The sequence below is a fragment of the Pygocentrus nattereri genome, chromosome 24, assembly GCF_015220715.1.
Source record: "Pygocentrus nattereri isolate fPygNat1 chromosome 24, fPygNat1.pri, whole genome shotgun sequence".
NCBI lineage: Eukaryota > Metazoa > Chordata > Actinopteri > Characiformes > Serrasalmidae > Pygocentrus > Pygocentrus nattereri.
In genome coordinates, this window is record NC_051234.1 from 27175353 (window position 1) to 27195284 (window position 19932).

Genomic DNA, 19932 nt, shown 5'->3' on the forward strand with positions numbered 1-19932 from the left:
CTCACTGAGATACGTTAACTGATAACGGAAACCTGTGACAGTTTTGAGAAGATTTTGACCTGAACCTTCATTTTAGAACAATGAAGTTGGAGAGGTACATGGAGGGCTCTGGAAGGCAAAACAGCACCAAAGCAAATGATTTACCCCTAGTTTATCTTCAACATCACACACGAAACTCAAACTAAGTTTACCGGTTGTTTGGGCCGTATATAAAATTGCTTTGCTTGTGTTGTAGAAATGGTCATCCCTAGTTCCCATCACCACCACCACTGTAAAGACGTCTGCACATTCTTTCATAATGCACCCCGTCTCTCCAAACCACTCTGAATGACTTGCATATTATCCAATTCCCCTTCAGCATGACAGCTGTTTGTCAGCACTAGTCAGGCTTTGTTAGTTACTGTGATCTAGACAGAATCATGTGATAACTGAAAAAGACAAACTGCTAATCTTGCTAATTAGAGGAATAATCAAATGGGTTTATTGTGAACTGTGTTGTGTAACTGTCCAGCTCCAAATAAATGATGTTTCGGCCGACTCACCACTGCAACTTGTCAAAAGCCCGCCTTACAGTAGCCCCACGGGGAAGCGTAGATTCGAGATCGGGGCCTTTTCTCCCATCTGCACTGTCTGGGACAGCAGCAACAATGTGCATTCATTTCTACCGTCTACAATACAGACAGAAAATGATCTACAATGTAATCCCTCCCCCCCCGAACTATCAATCACCACGGGGACAGCAAACCACATCTGTATACAGAAGAGGAGGACCTTCCACACGACTGGCTGGCTGCTTGCACGCGGAGCATGTGCATGATTTGAGAAGAAATATCCGAAAAGACAGAAGATTCTTAAAAGGATTCTTGCACTTCAAAGGCTCAGAGACTGCTATTGTGGGAGTCTCCTGTGTGACAGACAATGCACACCTGTCCAGGACGAAGAGAGACGGCCCCCATTGCCTGAAACTGAACCCATTTTACACACACACACACACACACTCAAAAGGGGCAGGTGTGATATAGGATATGGGTTCTGTGAGGGTTCCTGGGGGTTAAGAGTGAAAAACAGGGGTCCTTTTGGCTACTTTTAGGTCTGAGCCAAATCATTTTATAATACTCGAGTACTGTTTTGTGACGCTGATAGCTGTTTCTTCGCTTAGTATTCAGAGATGAACACAGTTTCGGCGGTCTTGATGCCTAGTAATGTGCCTTCTGGGCTCAGTAATGAGACCAGGAGGACAGGCTGCATTAGCCAAGCAAAGTACCCGCCATGCTGCGTCTAGGGTGGTCTTCGCTGTGTTCATGTGAGCCTGTAGCTCCAAAAGCTCCTCAATCTTCCACTCCACTCTCCGAAGCTCGGCTGTGACTGAGCTCAACTAGGCCTGCATGTCAGCCTCACTGCTGCTTTTCATAATACAAAAAAGGACAAACTAGCCAAACACAGTCAATCAATAAATAAAAAAAACTAGCACCTACGTGACTCATAAAGGCTGTGTATGAAAGGAGGAGAAATTGCAGTAATGAAAGTATTTAAATTATGGGAAATTAAGAAACGCATATATTATTGTTTGTAAGGGTGGTTTTGAGAACTAGTGTTTGCATACTGGTTTGGAAAAAAAACCAAAAAAAAAACCCAAGTATTTAAATCATGTAACGTTGAGCAACAGTACCTACACACTTCATGACTCTTCAAGGGTTCTTTAGCAAAGAAAATGGTTCTATATAGAATCGTCAACACTGAAAAAGCTTTCAGTGCATGTTTAAATGGTCTTTTTCATCGTGAAATGGTTCTTCGTATTGATGGACAATGTGCTGTAGACGGTTCTACATAGAACCTTTTTGAAAAGGGTTCTATATAGCACCAAAACGGGTCCTGCTATTGTGATGTCAAACTTAGTTTTACACAACAGAAGAACCCTCTTGGTTGCTAAACAGAACCCTTTTTTAAGAAGTTCTATTTATAACCATACACAACAAAGTCTACATCAATCTGAGGAATGCTTTCATGATGCAAAGAATCATGCAAAGGGTTCTTTTATTGTTCATGGTTCTATATAGAACCATTTTCTAGACTAATTAGTGGTTGGTTTAGTGTAGCGGGTAACACCTCTGCCTTCTACGCTGTAGACTGGGGTTCAATTCCCTGTTTGGACAAGTACCCTACACTATACCAATAAGAGTCCTTGGGCAAGACTCCTAACACCGCCTTGGCCTCCCTGTGTAAAATGATCAAATTGTGAGTCGCTCTGGATAAGAGCGTCAGCCAAATGCTGTAAATGTAATTAGCCTTATTTGAACATAGCAAGCCAAATGTCGCAGGTTTGACGTACGTTAAACGATTAACGCATTTGAAATTGCAGGTAAAATCTATCAAAATGGTATAAATAATTTGTTCTTTGGCTAAAATAACACACAAACAGTTCTGCTACTGTAATGATGTCAAGCTTGTATCAATACAAAAACCCTTTTAGATGCTACAGAACTCTCTTCAAAAAGGTTCCATATAGAACCATCTACAGCACTTTCTCTATTAATTGCAATGCTTTTACAATGCAAAGAACCCTTTCATCATGCAAAGGGTTCTTTAAATGTTCGTGGTTCTATACAGAAACATTTTCTTTATTAAAGAACCCCTGAAGAACCGTCATTTTTAAGTGTATACCAGCCAACCAAAGCGGCTGACTTTTGTTTCAGACAAAAGAAGAAGACTGTTACCTGTGCTGTAGACCAGCGGAGACACGGGGCTCTTTTGAGGCAGCATGCTCTTCATCCGGTTGGCCTCTTCTGGGTGGTTGAAACGGAAGAAGTAGGATTTACCCAAACAGAGAGAATACCCTATACGAGAGACAGGGAGAGGGAGAGGGAGAGAGAGAGAGGGAGAGATTTACAGCCAAACCAGCCTGAGACACGCAACATTTGAGATGCTTGCAACCATCTGACCATCTATTTGGCCATTGTAAGCAGAGCTGCATTGGAATTGGCCATCAATTTGGATAAAAACCCAGAGCATTAAACAAACGTCGAGGTCACCACCTCACCGTGACACAGCCACAGCTGTCCAAACACCTCACAGCATGTATGAGGAACAGGGCCCAGCTAAAGACGCTCACTACCTCTCAAGACCACCATTCCTGAAGCATGCAAAGAAATGCTCTTCTCCATCAATCACACACATTTCATGGTTTATATAAGACTGAGGCATCTTTTTCCACTTGATGGTCAATGTTAGGGCCTGACTGGTGTATCGTCTATACTCTGGTCCTGCAGTTTAATCTGCGCTGGAGGAAATCATAAGGATTATCAGCAGTTTAGTAAAAGTGTAGTACTGCAAGCTACCGCCATGCTCCCCTAGGAGAGAGCCTAGGCCCACAATTCTGTTTTCCAGTGATTTGAAATCAGAGACCATTGAGCGAAAAAAAAAATTGAAGCAGAAAGCGGAATAACAGATTGCGGAAAATATTTGGGACCTCTTTTCCTCCTTTCCACCAAACCCCAAACCTCTGGCTTGAGGATTCTGAGCTGCTTGCTTAGAGAAGAGAGAGGAAGCTTGTTTTTGATGAGTAAAAAGGTTGCGGGGGATTCATGAAAGACCTCCTCACGTGAGAAACTCTCTTTTTGAGGTGGTGAAATAGTTGCGCGTGTCAAGTTTGGCGAGCTTCTGATACGTCAGAGTGCAAGTCACTGGTGTTCAGTGCTGGATAGACAGGCACTTCCTAACCAGCTGTGTAAAAACTCCCTGTCCTCCTTGCCTCACATGTTTCCCTCTTGCTGGAAAATGAAGAGTGTTTAGCCTACTTTCCTCCGAATCTGATTCCAAAGCCACAAGAGGACAGTGGAGCGACACAATATAGGGAAATGACTAGTATTGTAGTTATATTATTGCGTAGTGTTTCCGATGACCTTGGAGTATTTAAATGGGTGCTCAGGCTTGAAACGTACTTATTACGTTATGCAGTATTATGTAGTGCAGCATTATACTCCCTCAGCCTAAACAGTTTGACAGAATTCACAATTTTATATCACGTTTTCATTCATCAAAACACAGTCTCTGTGATGTCAACCAATCATGACTGCTAGCCTTGCCACCGAGCTAAGGGCTAATAAATACAACGAGCTGGAATTGTTATGATTCTCATCAATCAAAATTTTAAATGAAAACTTTGATTCAGCAAAAAAGATGCCAGAGAGTTTTTTTTAACCTTTTCAGTTAAAGCAAAGCCTGCTAACCTCAGCTTTTAGCTTGTTGTCCTCCTGATGTGACAAGCCCTTTCTATCATTTGGTTAATCCATAATCTCTACTGAAATGAGGATTTCAAGCCAGTTACTACAGCTACATAGTTGCAGAAACATCATCTTCCTAGTTGCCATCCTTCTGCAATTGCAAGCTAATGGAAAAAAGCCCCAAAAATCCCCCCAAAACAAATGTAGACCCCCCCCCCCCCCAAAAAAAAAAAAACAACACCATCAAAACAAGGACTTTAGTCTTTAACATGGAAAACCTCCCTGCATGGTTAAATACAGCAAAAAGCATTGCGACTGGTCAGAGGCTCATTTGCATATTGGAACCTTCTGCGATGATCAGTACTGCAAGAGCAAATATCATATTTATTAACGAACGATACGACCAACAATCTCTACTACTGTCCTCAGTCTGATTCCAAAGAGGACCACATGCACATGCAGAGGTATAGAAAGTTCTATGAAGAAAGTGTGGGCATGATTATTAAACCATCCAGCTCAAGCCAAACTGTTTTGCAGGCCCAAGATAAGCTACTTAGAAGGCTCTTGTCCTCCGTGACCCTGCACTTCCAAAACGCTTGACCAGAGGCTTTGTTAAGTCCGCACCTTTGTGTTTGAAAAGCTAAACCACATTTCAGTGCCCTCAGCTGAGAGGCTGGAGGCCTTGCGTGTCGTTAACATGCCAAAGGCCTGACTTTCAGCCTCCTAAATCTTCCAGATGCATTCCTCTGTTTGGTACACTGGCAGACTGCTCCCGTAAGGCTAGTCTGATTTCTTCTGGATTTTTCCATTCTGTCAGAGCCTTATTAAAAAGGGCAAAAAAGGACAAAAGCAGCCTCGACTGCGATGCCCTACGGATTTCACAACAAAACAGATGAAGACAATATGCCTGATGAATGCTTCATGCTGTGAGACGTTTCATCATCACAAAAATCCCCACAGTGTGTCTAAACAGTGATCTGAGAGATAACGCTGTCAGATAAACACGGCTTGGTACGGTGACCAAAACACGCATATCCATACACACAGCATGAAAAGGTTTCTCAAGTGCAGAGGTGAGTGTTTAGTCTGCACAGCTGTGATCCTGTGCCGAAAAACCTAAATAAATATGCTACAGGGAAAATGAATGGTTGACATTGTGTTCTACGTGTTGATATCTGTGTACAAGCTCTTGCTTTTGTAGTGCTTACCTAAATACTGAGGTCTGAGTCAGTGTGAGGACGTCAGGGGGTGGGGTGTTACAGTAGCATCAATAAAACCACTTCTAGGCCTCTTGAACTCTTGAATATGACAGTTAAATATCTGTGACTAACATCTGAGTTGTTTTTTTCCCCTGATCACTGCGTGTAGAGATTCAAGTCCAAGTGGCCAGATCAGCTGTCCTGCTTCCAAGTTGACAGAATTCACAGTTTTATATCATTTTCATGTTATCCAGCATGAAACAACTGGGAACGCCTGTGTTGTCACCCAATCCTGACAGCTTGCCTAGCCACTGAGCTGGCATTACTGCAACTCACACAACGTTGTAAAGGAAACAGTAACTACCTTTATTCAGCAAAAAACGGTTCCAAACAGCTTGAGCTCAAATAAACAAACAGCTCACGGCCGCCCCCTGAAAGTGTCACAGAACCAGTCGGATGTCAGAGCTTTTGTTGTTTTCATAAGATCCTTAGTTTCTCAATACATGAAGCCAAAGCTCACATCTCTAAAATGCTAACTTTACAGGAGAAGGAAAAACCACACTAAACTTTTAATGCAAGTCAATGGAACCAGATGTCTTTCCAAGTAATTTTGGGTCCTTTCTATTGGCTCACTCATCATGATATCTAGACATGATGTAAAGGACAACAGGCCTTTTCAAATAACGTCAAAAACTGAAAAATGACAAAGGTGGCGATACAAGGTTTCCAACAGCAGCCACATTCTGCTTTCCTTCATTTACATGCATTTGACTCCTAACCGATTAATGCCCCACAATTCACTTGTTATTTGTTGCTGAATGTGACAGACGTATGACTGTGAATATAACTGCCATCAGCTCAAACAGCTGCAATCAGACAATGTTTTTCATAATTGAGACGGGCCTAAACTCCCAAAATAGACATTGTTAGTATTATCTTTAATGAGTTTGCACTGGCTGTTTACTGTTTCTTCTCCAATTTCCTTCTGCACTGCAAATGAATCCACTCACTCATAAACTCCTTTCCTTGTATTAAAAAAAAAAGTGTCTTTGATCTGATAATTAAACATGCATGCTACTTTATATAACAGCCTTTTATAGAGATTAAATGACCTCAGGATGTCAAGCAGTCAATTTTCTGCTACGGTAAAAAGGAGCTGTTACATTAAGACTTCACTAACTTCTACAGACTTTACTGACTAAACCATTAACTCTCAACTGTGCCTAAACCCCACAGAGCTGACCAATTAGACGCTTTTATTAGGAGATAAACTTTAACAGTGTGCTTAAACGCACAATGATTAATCACGCCAACTGTATTCTCATTTTCTCCACATGCAGCGACGCTCGATTCAGTGAGTAAGCCTGAATGCTTCTATCTACCATGATGGTCAGATAAGCCAAGCACAAAAACATAGACAGAAGAAGCCAGCTGCAGACTACAGATGGACAACTGAGGGTTTTTTTTAACCCATTAATGCCAATATTTAAAAAGGAGTTCTCTAAGCTTTACTGAGCATGAATCATCGCATCAAACCACGTGGCTAAAAAGTGAGCCATGGTCACAGATTGTTCCGATTTCTGCATAAGTCCTGAAGACATAAACAAAGTCGCTCTAAGTGGTTGGATAATCGCTCAGTTCTAGAGAAAGTGATTCTTAATTCTTCACAGTGAAGGAAACCACATGCCTAAAGGGTTTAACGGTTCTTAAAGCTCCAGTACAAAAGGTTACACCATGAAATGATATTAATAACCTTAGTGATAAATCGCCTTACGCTTGAGACATTGTTTTATTACAGTTTTCAGATAAGGTTTAGGCCTAAGCTAAGGCAAAGTCATTTTCAGATTTACCACTTTACAACATTACACATACAAACGCATAAGGCATGTAGGTTCAATGGTCATTTTGGTCAGCAAATAAAAAGTCTACGTTTTGCGTTGTAGACATTGTGACCCCTGGTTCCCATCACCACCACTGTAAAGAAGCACAGCTTTCTCTACAGTGAATCATTTCACATCAAACCGCTCTAACTTTCCTTACATCTCAATGACTGACTTATGCTAAATTTGAAAGAATCGCTCTTTAATTATATTTTTTGAGCATGTGGGACTGCAGACTTTTAACAAAACAATGGAAAATCCATGTGACTGTGAAAGCAGGTACGGTAATGACATGCAAGCAAAAGGATTCTGTTCACTTTAACACATTTTCCTTATTGTTGTTAGACATAAACAGGCTAATATGTTAGTGTTGTATTTTTATGATCTTATGAGGCTATACTGGGGGCAATACTGTGATATTTTATCATCATCATCATGATTAATTACCTCACAATTTGCTTTTCTAAGCATATTGTAAACATTATCAGTACATAAAGAACACTACATGACAAAGTGGGCATAATGAGGCCTGTTTAATTGGATTTGGTGCGAAGCAGTTCGTAAAATATTGAATAAAAATCATTTTATTTGTAGGTTTATTATTATTTTGGCATTTTTACCTGTGGGCTTGATTCCATTTAGTCTGTTCCCACCAATTAAACCTCAGAAAAACAAAATATCGCGCGTCGTGAAAATGTATTGGAGTATCGCGATACGATATTTTGCCATATCGCCCATCCCTACTATGCTCCCATTTCAGCAGTGTTTCAGCGTGGAGGCCGGACGTAAACACGGCGCAAACAGTTCGATTCATTTGGACGGAATCGGTTCGACCGGCCTATGGAAATGAACTGGTTCAGATGAACCGATTCGTCCAGGTGAAGGACACAGTTAACACCTTTAGCATCGATTAAACCGAAGAGGCGAGCAACAGCGGCGTCACACAGCTTAACGAAGAGCTTTTAGACATGAAGTTCAGGTACATTTTACACAAAACGGAACTTTTTAACGTCAGAGAATCCAAATGGGCAGCCTATTAAAATTTAACTAGGATTAAAACCACCAAGTCGTCAAAGAAGTCAGCTTCTTATTCGCACTTTCCCGTTCCACCTTAAATGGTGCGGTCTGAGGCGCCAGAATGTAACGGCTGCACCGCGTAAGGTGGAACGAGAAAAATGCAATAAGAAGTTGATTTAAGGTGGAATGGAAAATTCGAACCACAAGCTGGCGAAGAAGCTCATTTAAGGTGGAACGGAAAATTAGAATTAGAAGCTGGGGAATAAGAAGCCTCGTTCAAATAGTAAGCTATACCTATTTTACGATAACGTTGTGTAGGTAAAATAAGTTTTGTGCTAAAGGTTTTTTGATAAAAGACTAACCTTCCACAGCTTGCCATTCAGAGCAGCTCTTCACAGCGGCTTTCTCCACACAGTGTGGGAGAAATGAGGAGAAAGTGACCGGCGTGTCCTCTGTGTTCCTGCTCGGCTCAGAGAGATGAATGAAGAGCTACGCTGAACGAGTTAAACGAATTAGGCTGCACCGTAAACTAGTCGAAAAGCATTTCTGCAAACTCTCTGAAAGTCAGTAATGGAGCTGTAGTGTAGTGATAGCCGACTGCCAGGAGTCTAGCGGAATGACTTGAGTTGAAGGAGTGTAAAAGGCAGACTCAGTCCCCGCCCCTCCTTTACCCCTCTTCCCCCTTTGTCCACCTCTGAAGATGGAGAAAATACCTGAAGGTAAACAGTTAAAGGAGAAGTCCACTGATTTGATCTTGAGGAGATGTAAAGTCATTCAGAGTGGTTTGATTGAATTCCGAAGACTCTAAAGGGGAATTCCACCAACTTTTCAAAATTTACAGCATTTGTCAGACGCTCTTATCCAGAGCAACTTAGAATTTGATTATTTTTACACAGGTAGGTGAAGGTGGTGTTAGGAGTCTTGCCCAATGACCCTTATTAAGATTAAGATTAAGTGACCCTTATTAGTCCCACAACGGGGAAATTTCACCTCCGCATTTAACCCATCTGTGAAGTGAAACACCACATACACTCTAGTGAGCACACACACACTAGGGGGCAGTGAGCACACTTGCCCAGAGCGGTGGGCAGCCCAATCCGCAGCGCCCGGGGAGCAGTTGGGGGTTAGGTGTCTTGCTCAAGGACACCTCAGTCATGTGCTGTCGGCTCTGGGGATCGAACCGGCGACCTTCCGGTCACAAGGCTGGATCCCTAACCTCCAGCCCACGACTGCCCCCATTGTGTATTGTGTATTGGTATTGTGTAGGATGTTTGGCAAGGTGGGGATTGAACCCCAGTCTACAGCATAGAAGGCAGAGATGTTACCCACTACACTAACCAACCACCTCATCTTAATTCAGTGCTTGAGATTCGTTGGAGTGGGTTTGGCGTGAAATGGTTCACTGTTGAGAAATGTACAGACTCCTTTCTTTGCAGTAGCAATGATAGAAACCAGTGATTGCCATGTCTAAAACACAAACATGGGCATTTTATTTACTATCCAAAACAACCAGTGACCCTGCATGTCTTCTTTGTATATGCAGTGTTGGAGGTGGTAAAATAGTCATTCTCTGGGGACTATTTTGCCTTACATCTTCCCATTTGTACCCCTCTACCATGGATGGATTCAAATAAATGGATTAAAATACGTTTTAAGTCAAAAACCCAACCATTCAACCAATATCTAACCATTTTATGGAATAACTGTCTGTGAGATGCATTAAACTCTTCAGACATCTGGTTCCTATCACCACCACTATGTGGTAAGTTATGATTGGGAAAAACTGTATGCGCATAATACACAAAATAAGGTTCATCGAAACTTGACACTTTTCCTGAAACATAAGTGTTCTACACATCAAGTACTGTTTACCTTCACCTTTTATCTCTAAATGTATAACCCTGGGGAAAATCAATGACTAGGACTGTTTCAAGAGCAGATCTGGAGAAGAACTTTGCTCCTTGTAGCAGGTTTGGTTTTTGCACAATGGGCCCAGATGTTTCTCAGTCTCTGCATTTGTGGGTCACGAGTGCACTTTGTGCCATCAGCGTCGAACGCACTGGGAGTGCAAGTATGGTTGAGAAACATGCAGTGTTTTTTCACCTTATCAGTGGCGAGGTAGAGGCTTGAGGTAGCAGGAAGGCCTCCAGCTCTGAGCTCATAATATGGACCGTCATTGGAAGAATTCTTACTAACTTAGTGCATAAAGAGGGAAATGTTGTTCCACTGTGTTTTGAAATGAATACTGGCTTAAAATTGTGGCTGGAACAGTAATGGTGTTTAACCATCAAGCTGACGCTGACAGGATATCGAGTTTCGTAATAAAAGTATTGGAAATGTAGGTGAAGGAAAGACCTTAGCTGAGCTGAGCAAGGCCCATGGTTTTGGGTGAATGAGGGCTTCCAAATAGTTGAGCAACTTTGCAGATATCCAATATTACACAGGCCTTTTATTAACTTTTAATGGACTAAAAAAATAGTATAATAACAACTGGAGCAGTCAGCACATTCAGTCCCTGCATGAATATTCTTTTCTGTTTTACCCAGACGTCTACAGACTACAAAGAAGCAAAATAAAAGTTAAACACTGAAACCAAAACTATATCTTTAACCTAAGTCTCTATCTAACCTAACAAAGAGGGATTTATGTATTAAATGTGTATTAAACCCAAAGTCAAGCTTGTCCAATAGGAGGAAAGATAAAGGATAAACCTGTGTGAAAATAAATGTTCAATCTTCTCTATTGACAGTCACCTGACCTATACCTGCTTAATCATGCAGTTTTCCAATCAGCCATTCGTGTGGCAGCAGTCACAGTGCATAAAATCAAGCAGACAGAAGCTCAGAATGGGGAAAAAATCTGTTTGGGTCATGGTTGTTGGTGCCAGATGGGGTGGTTTGAATATTTCAGAATGTGCTGATATCCTCGTATTTTCACAGTCTAGGTCTCTAGAGTTTAAACCAAAATAGTGTGAAAGCAAAAACGGAAAGTTCTGTGGGTGGAAACACCTCATTGAAGAGAGGGGTCAGGGGAGAATGGCCAGCCCCGTTCAAACTGACAGGAAGGCTACAGTAACTCAAATGACCAGTCTTTACAACAGTGATGATCTGAAAAAAAAAACTGAGGAGGATGGGCTACAACAGCAGAAGACCACCATCTCAAGATCACTGAACCTGGATGGTTAAAGTCTGGAAAAATGCCGCTTGGTCTGCTGATGGTAGGGTCAGAATTTGGTGTTAACAGCATTAAAAGCAGCCTGCTGTGTATCAGTAGTTCAAGCTGGCAGTGGTGGTGAAATGATGTGGGGAATGTTTTCTTGGCACACAGTGAACTAATACCAATTGAGCATTGTTGAAATGCCACAGCCTCTCTGAGCACAGTTGTTCACCATGTGCATCCCTTTACAGCCACAGTTTACCTCATTCGTCTAATGGCTATTTCCAGAATGATAATGCACTCTGAGTCAAATCAAATTGTTTTCATGAACAGGACAATGAGCTCAGTGTTTCCCATTTGTCCAGTTGATGCAACTACATGATGCAGTCATGTCAACATAGAATAGAACCTTTGAGGGATGATTTCAGCACCTTGCTGAATCCATGCCACGAAGAATTTAGACTATCCTGAGAGAAGAAGGGGCCCTACTCAGTAGTAGAATGGTGTTCCTAATAAAGTGGAAATATGTTGTAACATATTTTCAGTATATTCATTTTTTTTCCACTGTTTTTTAATTCGCCAATCCTGACTTTTTGCTCACGTTATTCCGCTGTACTGACAAATCCTGCTTTGTGTATTAACCCCCGATCAAGAGCTTTAACAGCCACTACGCCAGGCTTAAAATTTAATTCACTCGAACTGTCTAGTGCCTGGGGGCTTAGCCTGAGGACTGTTTCCATTTCATGCTTTCTGTTTGCATCCTTTACGCCAGCACGTGGTGCTCCACTGCTCTGGAGATGGGTGATGTGGTTTTGAGGTTAACCCCCTCCATCCTCTTGCTCTTTCCATCTCTTGCGATCTCCTCCCCCTTCCGCATTAGTCTCTCTTTGAATCATCCCCTTTAGTCTCATAAACTCTGGCTTCTCGCTCTCTCTGCAGTTCCTCTGAAAAAACTGGTGAACTCAGCTCTTAGCCACAGTTAACCAAAGTCCTCCAGCACTACTGATTCTGCACAGTTACCCCCCTTCCCAACCCTCCCTCCTCCACACACAGACAAAGACGTGCAAAAATTTAAGGCCCAATAGAAAATGCTGGCAGTGTTTGCAGTTCGCAACCAGTGCAAAAGCAAAGCAAATATTTGCCAGAAGGACTTAATCACTTAATCACAGCAAGTAATACCACACTTCAGTAAGCAATGGGACTAGTGAACAAGCCCAAAGCCGGTGATGATTAAGTAGAGAAAATGAGATAAAGCTCAGTCAGAGAAAAGTGGAATAGAATGGGCAATAATAGTGAGGCCTCCTGCTCTGCTTTGGTGCCTGTGGAAGCTCTGAGTCACAGCATTACAGACAGACAACACGGACCAGCGCTCCAAAACCACTCTAATTAAGCTCACTGTGACGTCTAAAGCCAGCTCGCTGCTGGAAAAAGACACATCAGTCACTTTTCCAACACACAGCATGCTTCACTGCTAGGGTCATAAACTCTAGACCCATTGAAAGATAGTAGCTGTCACTGTTGAATGTTAGTAATCAAGTTATCGGCTGGTTGTTTTGATGATTCATTGAATGATCTTTTTTTGTTGTTGTTTTTGTTTTGTTTTTTAACAAAGGCCCATTTAGTGGAAAAGAAACTACAAAGACTTTAAATGGAATTTATTTCTGTGGAATTAAATGGCTAAGATGTAAACAAAGTCATTCAGACAGATTTGCTCTGTTGCAGAAAGACCTAGGGTGTTCTAAGGCATAATAGCCTCCAGAGAAAACTTATTTTTTCAGATTTACCACTATTTTACCACTATCAACCTCACATATAAAAACTCATTTTGGATTGGAAACAAAATAGCTGCATGTGCCTTGTACATATCACAACCCCTGGTTCTATTAGCATCACTATAAAGCAATAAGAGCTGGTTGATTTCTCAAGGATGGAGCATTTCACATCAGACCACTCTAAAATATCTTTTTACATCTTAACAATTAAAATAAGCAGAAACAAAAACTAATTCAGCATTGGATTTCCCCTTTTAAAGTAAAATAGAGAAACACCATACAGTGTATAATGTACACAAAAGAGCGTGTCAATCAGGCTAGGTTTATTACCATAACAGAGACAAGGAAGAGCATATAAAATATGCCTAATAAGGAGTTGATGCTGATTCACTACGTTTTGAGTAATTGTAACATCACTGTAACATGTATTGAGATACAGCCCTAACTCCTCTGTCTCCAAACACAAACCAAATGTGTGATCGGTTGACGTAAGTCACAAGAGCAACAGCTGCGTTCCACATTTTAACCAGCAGGGGGTGGCAATATCGTTTATGTAAGGCTTGACCTCAAGGTCTAGTGAGTGCTCCAAAAACAGTACCATGGTGGTGCTCTTTTTTCAAACAATTAGGTTAACAAGGTGTTCCATGCAGGTCATAAACAGTAAAACAATGGCCGCTGTGTGAGCGGAGAGGCTACCTTGCGTCAGCTGGGTGGGTCTGGTGATGGGAACTCCATCAAGTGAACAGAGGTGTCCACAAGGATCAAGAGTGATGACCCCGCCTCTGTTCTCAATAAGGCAGTGCTCTGCCTCAATGCCGGGGCCTTCAATGGTGATATCCTGGGGCACAGGGGCGTCATCGCGGCCAATGCGCGTTATTCCTACAACACAAGAAGGATCAGTGAGGAATTTTAACTGGGTATAGTAGATCTGAAAAACCGGCCTTATTACAAGGTAAAAAACTATTAATCCTTCTTTGGCTGCCAGTTTCTCATCTTATCAGTGGAATCTACACATGCTGTGCCTGTTAGCTCGGCTGACAGTGATGCAGATGAAACCTATCTAGCTGTGTGGTTTTGCTCTGCCTTCTCTGCTTTGCCGCCTAAGGGCTCTTTATAATTGAATTTTGATGAAAACACAGGCTCTGTACGGGATTTCCCACTGGATGAAAGATGCCATCCTCCACGGTTTAATAGCGGAGAAGAAATACAGCCGCCTTTAGACAAACACTGGCAGCCAGACCAGAGACCGTGTTCTGAGGAAACAGTCTGTGTGGAAATGGCGCTCGGCGTGAAAAACTGTTCAACATTTCCACTCTGGACTGGCCAGCACATCTCCCACACTGCAGAAATGAGACAGATCCTCCTATAGGCCTCCCTTCAGCACCTCATGGCCTACAGTTACTACAATAGAGAACACAAGTCCGTTGTGTTGATATGAAGCAGTTAGTCATAAAATACTCTCTCAATGAGTTACAGAAGTGTCTGCGCATGACCATGTCCTTAGTTGGTCCACTCTTTGGCCAATAAGGTCCTAGATCAGCAGTCCTACTCTGAAAGGTTTTGTGAATATAGGCTCAGGCTCTTATCAGGGCCATCCTTATCATATTCTCAGGGTACTATGTTCCCTGGGTCCTTTATTTTCACATTGAAATTTCTAGGCAACAGCCCTGTTTCCAGACATATTGCTTCAAAATAGATCCCCGTATTGAAACACACTTTGACTGGACATTTGAGCACGAATGAGAATCTATTTAGTGATAAGGAACATTTAATTGTTTTTAGTCAGAATTTTATTTGAGCTTCACATTATTAAGAACATTGCAAAATGTCATCAAAGCTGGCATTCGTGCTAATAATGAAAGTGAGTAGCAAGCTACTGACGGAATTACAAAGTTTGCTTAGCTAGCTCATTGGCAGCCTGGTAAGTGCATATAAACTCTTACTCTGATTTCTTTCAGATTTCTCAGTCTGCCCATGTGCGAAATAAGCAAGCAGTGTTGCCTCAAGATGGCAGCAAAACACTTTTGCTACACACTACATGCTTGAGAAAATGAAGGATTTAAATATTCTTCATATTCTAGATGTTCATATTTCCAGGTGTGGTGTGATGTTTTTTTAAAATAGCTGTGAGTTTAAAGCTTAGGCTGGTTGCAAAACAGAAATCTGATTATCGCCTGATTCATGTAGAGCTGGAGTTTTTCATTATCTGATTACTCAAGTGCATGTAAATGTGCTGATAGGATTACTGACCAAATCTGATTTTCTGCAGTTATTGGATCATTAAGTGCATGTAAACACACCCAATGTGTTTTTCTACTGGATAATACATGCTCCCATTTGTTCACTGTATGGCCTTTGATGACCACTTAACATTATCCAAGAGCTTGGAAACCCTTTCAGAAGTTCTCTAAATGTATCCCTTTGAGATATGATGATTCCTAGAAAGAACTGAACTTAGGACCCTGGGAAGACATGTGCATTCCCTTCTTATCTACTCAAATCAGGAGAGATATATAAGCCTGAAACTTATAGCAAAGTTCACAATAGATAAGCTAATGAATAATGTATTAAAAACAGACAAAATCTGCCAAAATTCTATAAATAATTTGCTGTCTGGCTCAAACTACACATTTTTTGGTTGTTCTGTGTAGTATGCATGCAAATATCTCCACAACAAGGAGGCTTTTTCCTTGGTTACACCTTTACAGATGGTATGATTTATTGAAGGGTGGGACATCCTGAAGTACAGATGGCCATGCTGAGTGCTGTCAGGTCTCCCTTTCATATTTCAACCAGTGAACTTGCAACTCTTCTGAAAATGCCTCTGGCTTGCCCCTGTATCAGAAATCCAGGCTTTTATTTTTGCTGGCTCCCATCGGGAGGACGCAAGGTCGACGCCTTATCCTTTCTCTCGTCTGATAGTCCGTATTCTTCATTTCCTCTCTGTCTCTGATTGCATTCCTGTGTCTCCCCTGGCAGCAGTGATAACGAGGTCAGAGAGGTGGACAGCGTGACGGTCTGTTTTAGTACTGTTTTTAACATTCCCTCATCAGCTTGCCCTAATGCCATCCTAAGGGCTGTTAATTGCTGTTTTAGTTCACTTGGTAGATGACTTGGATGGGCAATGAAAAACGCTGCGATCTGATGCAATTTCTTTCTCAAGCAAGAAAAATGAACAGGATTGTCGATAAATTCGATGAAAAAGCTCCCACTGTTGTGGAGACATGCGCATGAATACTAGCCATCCTGAAAAGAGACATTTTTTGTGTGTTATTTTAGCCGAAAAGAAAATTATTCATACAATTTATTATACCATGTCACAACAGCAGAGCCCTTTTGGGTTCTATATAGAACCCTTTTCAAAAAGGCTCTGTATAGAACCAAATACAACACATTCTCTATAATCTGAAGAACGTTTTCACCATGCTGTGAACCATTTAAGTATAAAATAGTTCTGTTTAGAACTCATTCTCTTTACTAAAGACCCCTTAAAGAGCCACATTTTTGAAGTGTGTACTTCCTCTTTCGTAGCTACATGAGCACCAAAGTTACTTTACTCTGCTAGAAGACAACCCAGCTGAGGGCAAGTTCTCTACTGAAAAACAAGCCCCTTGTTTTCAACCTGCATTCTTAAAACGTGAATAGCCACGTGATTGGTGTAGTGTAGTGGTTAACACCTCTGCCTTCTACGCTGTAGACAGGGGTTCCATCCCCCACCGGGGTAAGCACCCTACACTACCAATAAGAGTCCTTGGGCAAGGACTAACACTGCCTTCGCCTACTTGTGTAAAAAGAGTGTCAGCCAAATGCCATAAATGTATAAAGTAGATACTACACACTTCTGACTCAGGGGATGAAGTTGGTGACGGCATGTTAAAAATATGATTGGCAGGCAGAGAGAGAGTGTACGCTTGGCATGCGGATGTGGCAAGACAAAACCTGGTGATCAAATGAAATCAAACCCAGGTGAAGCCTCCTCATCTTCTCTATAAGACAAAGGAAACATGAACTCCACCCTGTTTTGTGCTATGGGAAAGTCACCGTCAGAAAGGTGACCCCTCCCCCATCCTCCTTCCTCTTAGATAACCTTAGCATAGCATTCATCCTCTGTAGTGCCTTAGGCCCCCGAGTCAGCGCTAACAATAGAAGTCACATGCATCCTCTGTCCCACAGAGACAATCACTTTCAGCAGACAGAGCAACAAAGACAGTCTACCTTATTTACAGCCCAATAACCAACAGAAGCTCTTCACGTGGGCCACATTTGCTTGAGTCTTGGAAAGAATGTGTGTGTATGTGTGTGAGCGTGATGGAGGAAGACTTACCCTCCTTCAGAGGTAGTACAGTGATGGCCACACTTAGCCTACCACTGCCCAGACTGACCAGGTGAGGGGTGGCTGTCTGTACCTTCAGGCCTTTCCCTGTGTCAATCAGATCCAAGGGTGGGCTCTGCAGAGACAACCCCTCAGCTTTGAGGACCAGTTTGGCTAAAAAGCAAACACACACAATCTTCCCCTTGTCCAAAAGGGAATGCATTTCCAGGGTTTTCTTTAGTTTTACGCTGAAATTATGAAGCTAATATAGCTAACAAGTAATGGAACCTTATAACCAGGCAATCTCAAATAGTGTTATATACAGATGGATGACAAGGAAAAACATGATGAGCGCAGATGCTTCCAGACTGGTGTACTGCATGGTACAATTTAGCAGTTAACATCATACAATACTCTGTGACATGTCTAAAAATGGAGGCGCAGGTAAGCTCAATTTTTCGATCATATTTTAGATTAAATTCCATAATCTTGACAAGTGGGCGAGAGTATGTGAGAACAGAGCAGGCCTAAATGCTTGATCACTACAGTGAGGGCGTCCCATGGCTCTGCTATGGAGCGCATTTTGTTCTTACGTTTTGGGCCCACTTGTCCACTTAGAGGGAAGGATCACTGCAGCTGTCATCATTAAACCAACAATTGATGGGATGTCTTTTGGAAGAACGGTGTTCCCTCACAACGATACAATTCCAGCATAAAATCCATACCAAGAGACACTAAAGCTTTTATGGAGGTTTGTGGTGACCCAACATCTTGCTAAGGCCACCAGATATTTGTCTGTACTTTTACCCATTTTATAGTTAACAATGTGTCATGTAGTGATTGACAACAAATGATTACGTTTATTTAAGATTACTAAATAACTGAATCCAGTTTGAGGGAAGAATGTGATGATTTGGCCTGCATTTGGCAAAGCTAACTGCATAGTAAATCATCAGGAATGCTAATTGGTGCAACATAAGCTTTCATTACTTGTTAGCTACATTAGACACATAGATCCAGGGCAAAGCTTACGATGCACACTTCAGACATCATGCATGTCTTGGCAGATCAGCCAAATTTGGGAAAAATGTTTATTATTTGCCAAAATTAAGAAAAAAATTGTCTTATTATCGTTATCGCCTATTAGCATCACAAAATGTAATTCCAGTTCCTGAACAGTCGGAATTGGTGTACCAGGAGTTCATCACTGACCTTAGGAGACTCACGGTTCTGGTCAGATTCTGGTTGCAATATGTTCTCTGAACAGTCTGTCTCAATGTCCTGCAGAACAAAGGAAAATTTTAAGTTTCAAAGTCACATCTTTACACACACACACGCATATTAGGACCAGACGGTGCTCCAGATGCAGACCATCCGTAGAAGGGCTGTCTGCAGCTGGATGGCTGGATGACAGTTCAGATTGGAGCTGTACTTTGTCACAGAGCTTTCTGCAGTGACTCTCCCAGGAGCGCCCCCATCACTCTGTGACTAAACCATGAGAAACCAGATAAGGGATTACGTTTAATTGTACTAAAACAAGTGTATTTCAACACCGACACTAGCAGTACCCTGCACTCACACAAAAACAGACGCAAACACAAGACTTAGTCACTCTCAAATGCTCTGTAATATACGCTGGAATGTGTGTGTGGAGAAAAAAAACCTTCTAAGGGGAGAAAAAGTAAATGGCTGCAGAACAGGGGGTGGGAGGAACAGGCAGGAATGTTCTGGGCCTACAATTTCCCACGAATCACTGGGAGTGTTTGGCACATGGTGCCAGTGGAGGGACGGTGAGAATGACCTGCCCTCACTTTGGTCCAGCCACCCTGGAGCTGACTGTTATCATGGAGCTGGACACAGCAGCCCCACCCACACAGCCAAGTGTTCCATAGCTGTGGCACGAGACCCCAACACTGCTCTCTGTTAGAGCTGTTTGGTACAGCTAAGGTGGGGCACAGCTGGGTTTATGGGGGTCAGAAACTAAAGGTTTATTTATATCTTATTCATTCATGTTCCTCTGATTCCTACCGATATGACAAAATAAGCCCATATTCAACATTTTTCTCCTTGTTTTTTATTTGGGCCCCGAAGTCCATTTGCACAACAGTTAGTTCCCACCCCTGCAGTCAGATTGGTTGAGAAGTGTTATCACAAATAGCAGCACATTTTTATCCACAATAACTGTTTCATTCTCTTGAGCTAAATAAAAACATATCTGCAACTATCTGCTTTTGTCTACCGTAACACATAACACTTGATACCTATAACTTCAATATGATAATATTTGACCTGCAGCCAGTTTGGTCAGATTATAAAGAAGATTGTGACAGGAGGACTACATCAGATGCTGAACCTGCTGTTGCCTCAAGCAAAGTT

The 19932-nt window shown here is 41.9% G+C and overlaps 1 protein-coding gene across 4 annotated transcripts in view; it reads right to left on the reverse strand.

The window, feature by feature from the left end:
• Positions 1-19932, reverse strand: part of phldb2b (pleckstrin homology-like domain, family B, member 2b) — an 85705-nt gene that overhangs the window by 54108 nt on the left and 11665 nt on the right. For 3 of the 4 annotated variants that reach the window (XM_017716258.2, XM_017716266.2, XM_017716249.2), the window contains exons 2-5: positions 18769-18837; positions 17569-17692; positions 13941-14123; positions 2715-2834 (exon numbers count right to left, since the gene is read on the reverse strand). In XM_017716258.2, the coding sequence (XP_017571747.2) occupies positions 2715-2834; positions 13941-14123; positions 17569-17692; positions 18769-18837 (496 nt within the window). Of the gene's footprint in view, positions 1-2714; positions 2835-8678; positions 8927-13940; positions 14124-17568; positions 17693-18768; positions 18838-19932 lie in introns of those variants that run through there. The other variant, XM_017716277.2, reaches the window with a different exon arrangement.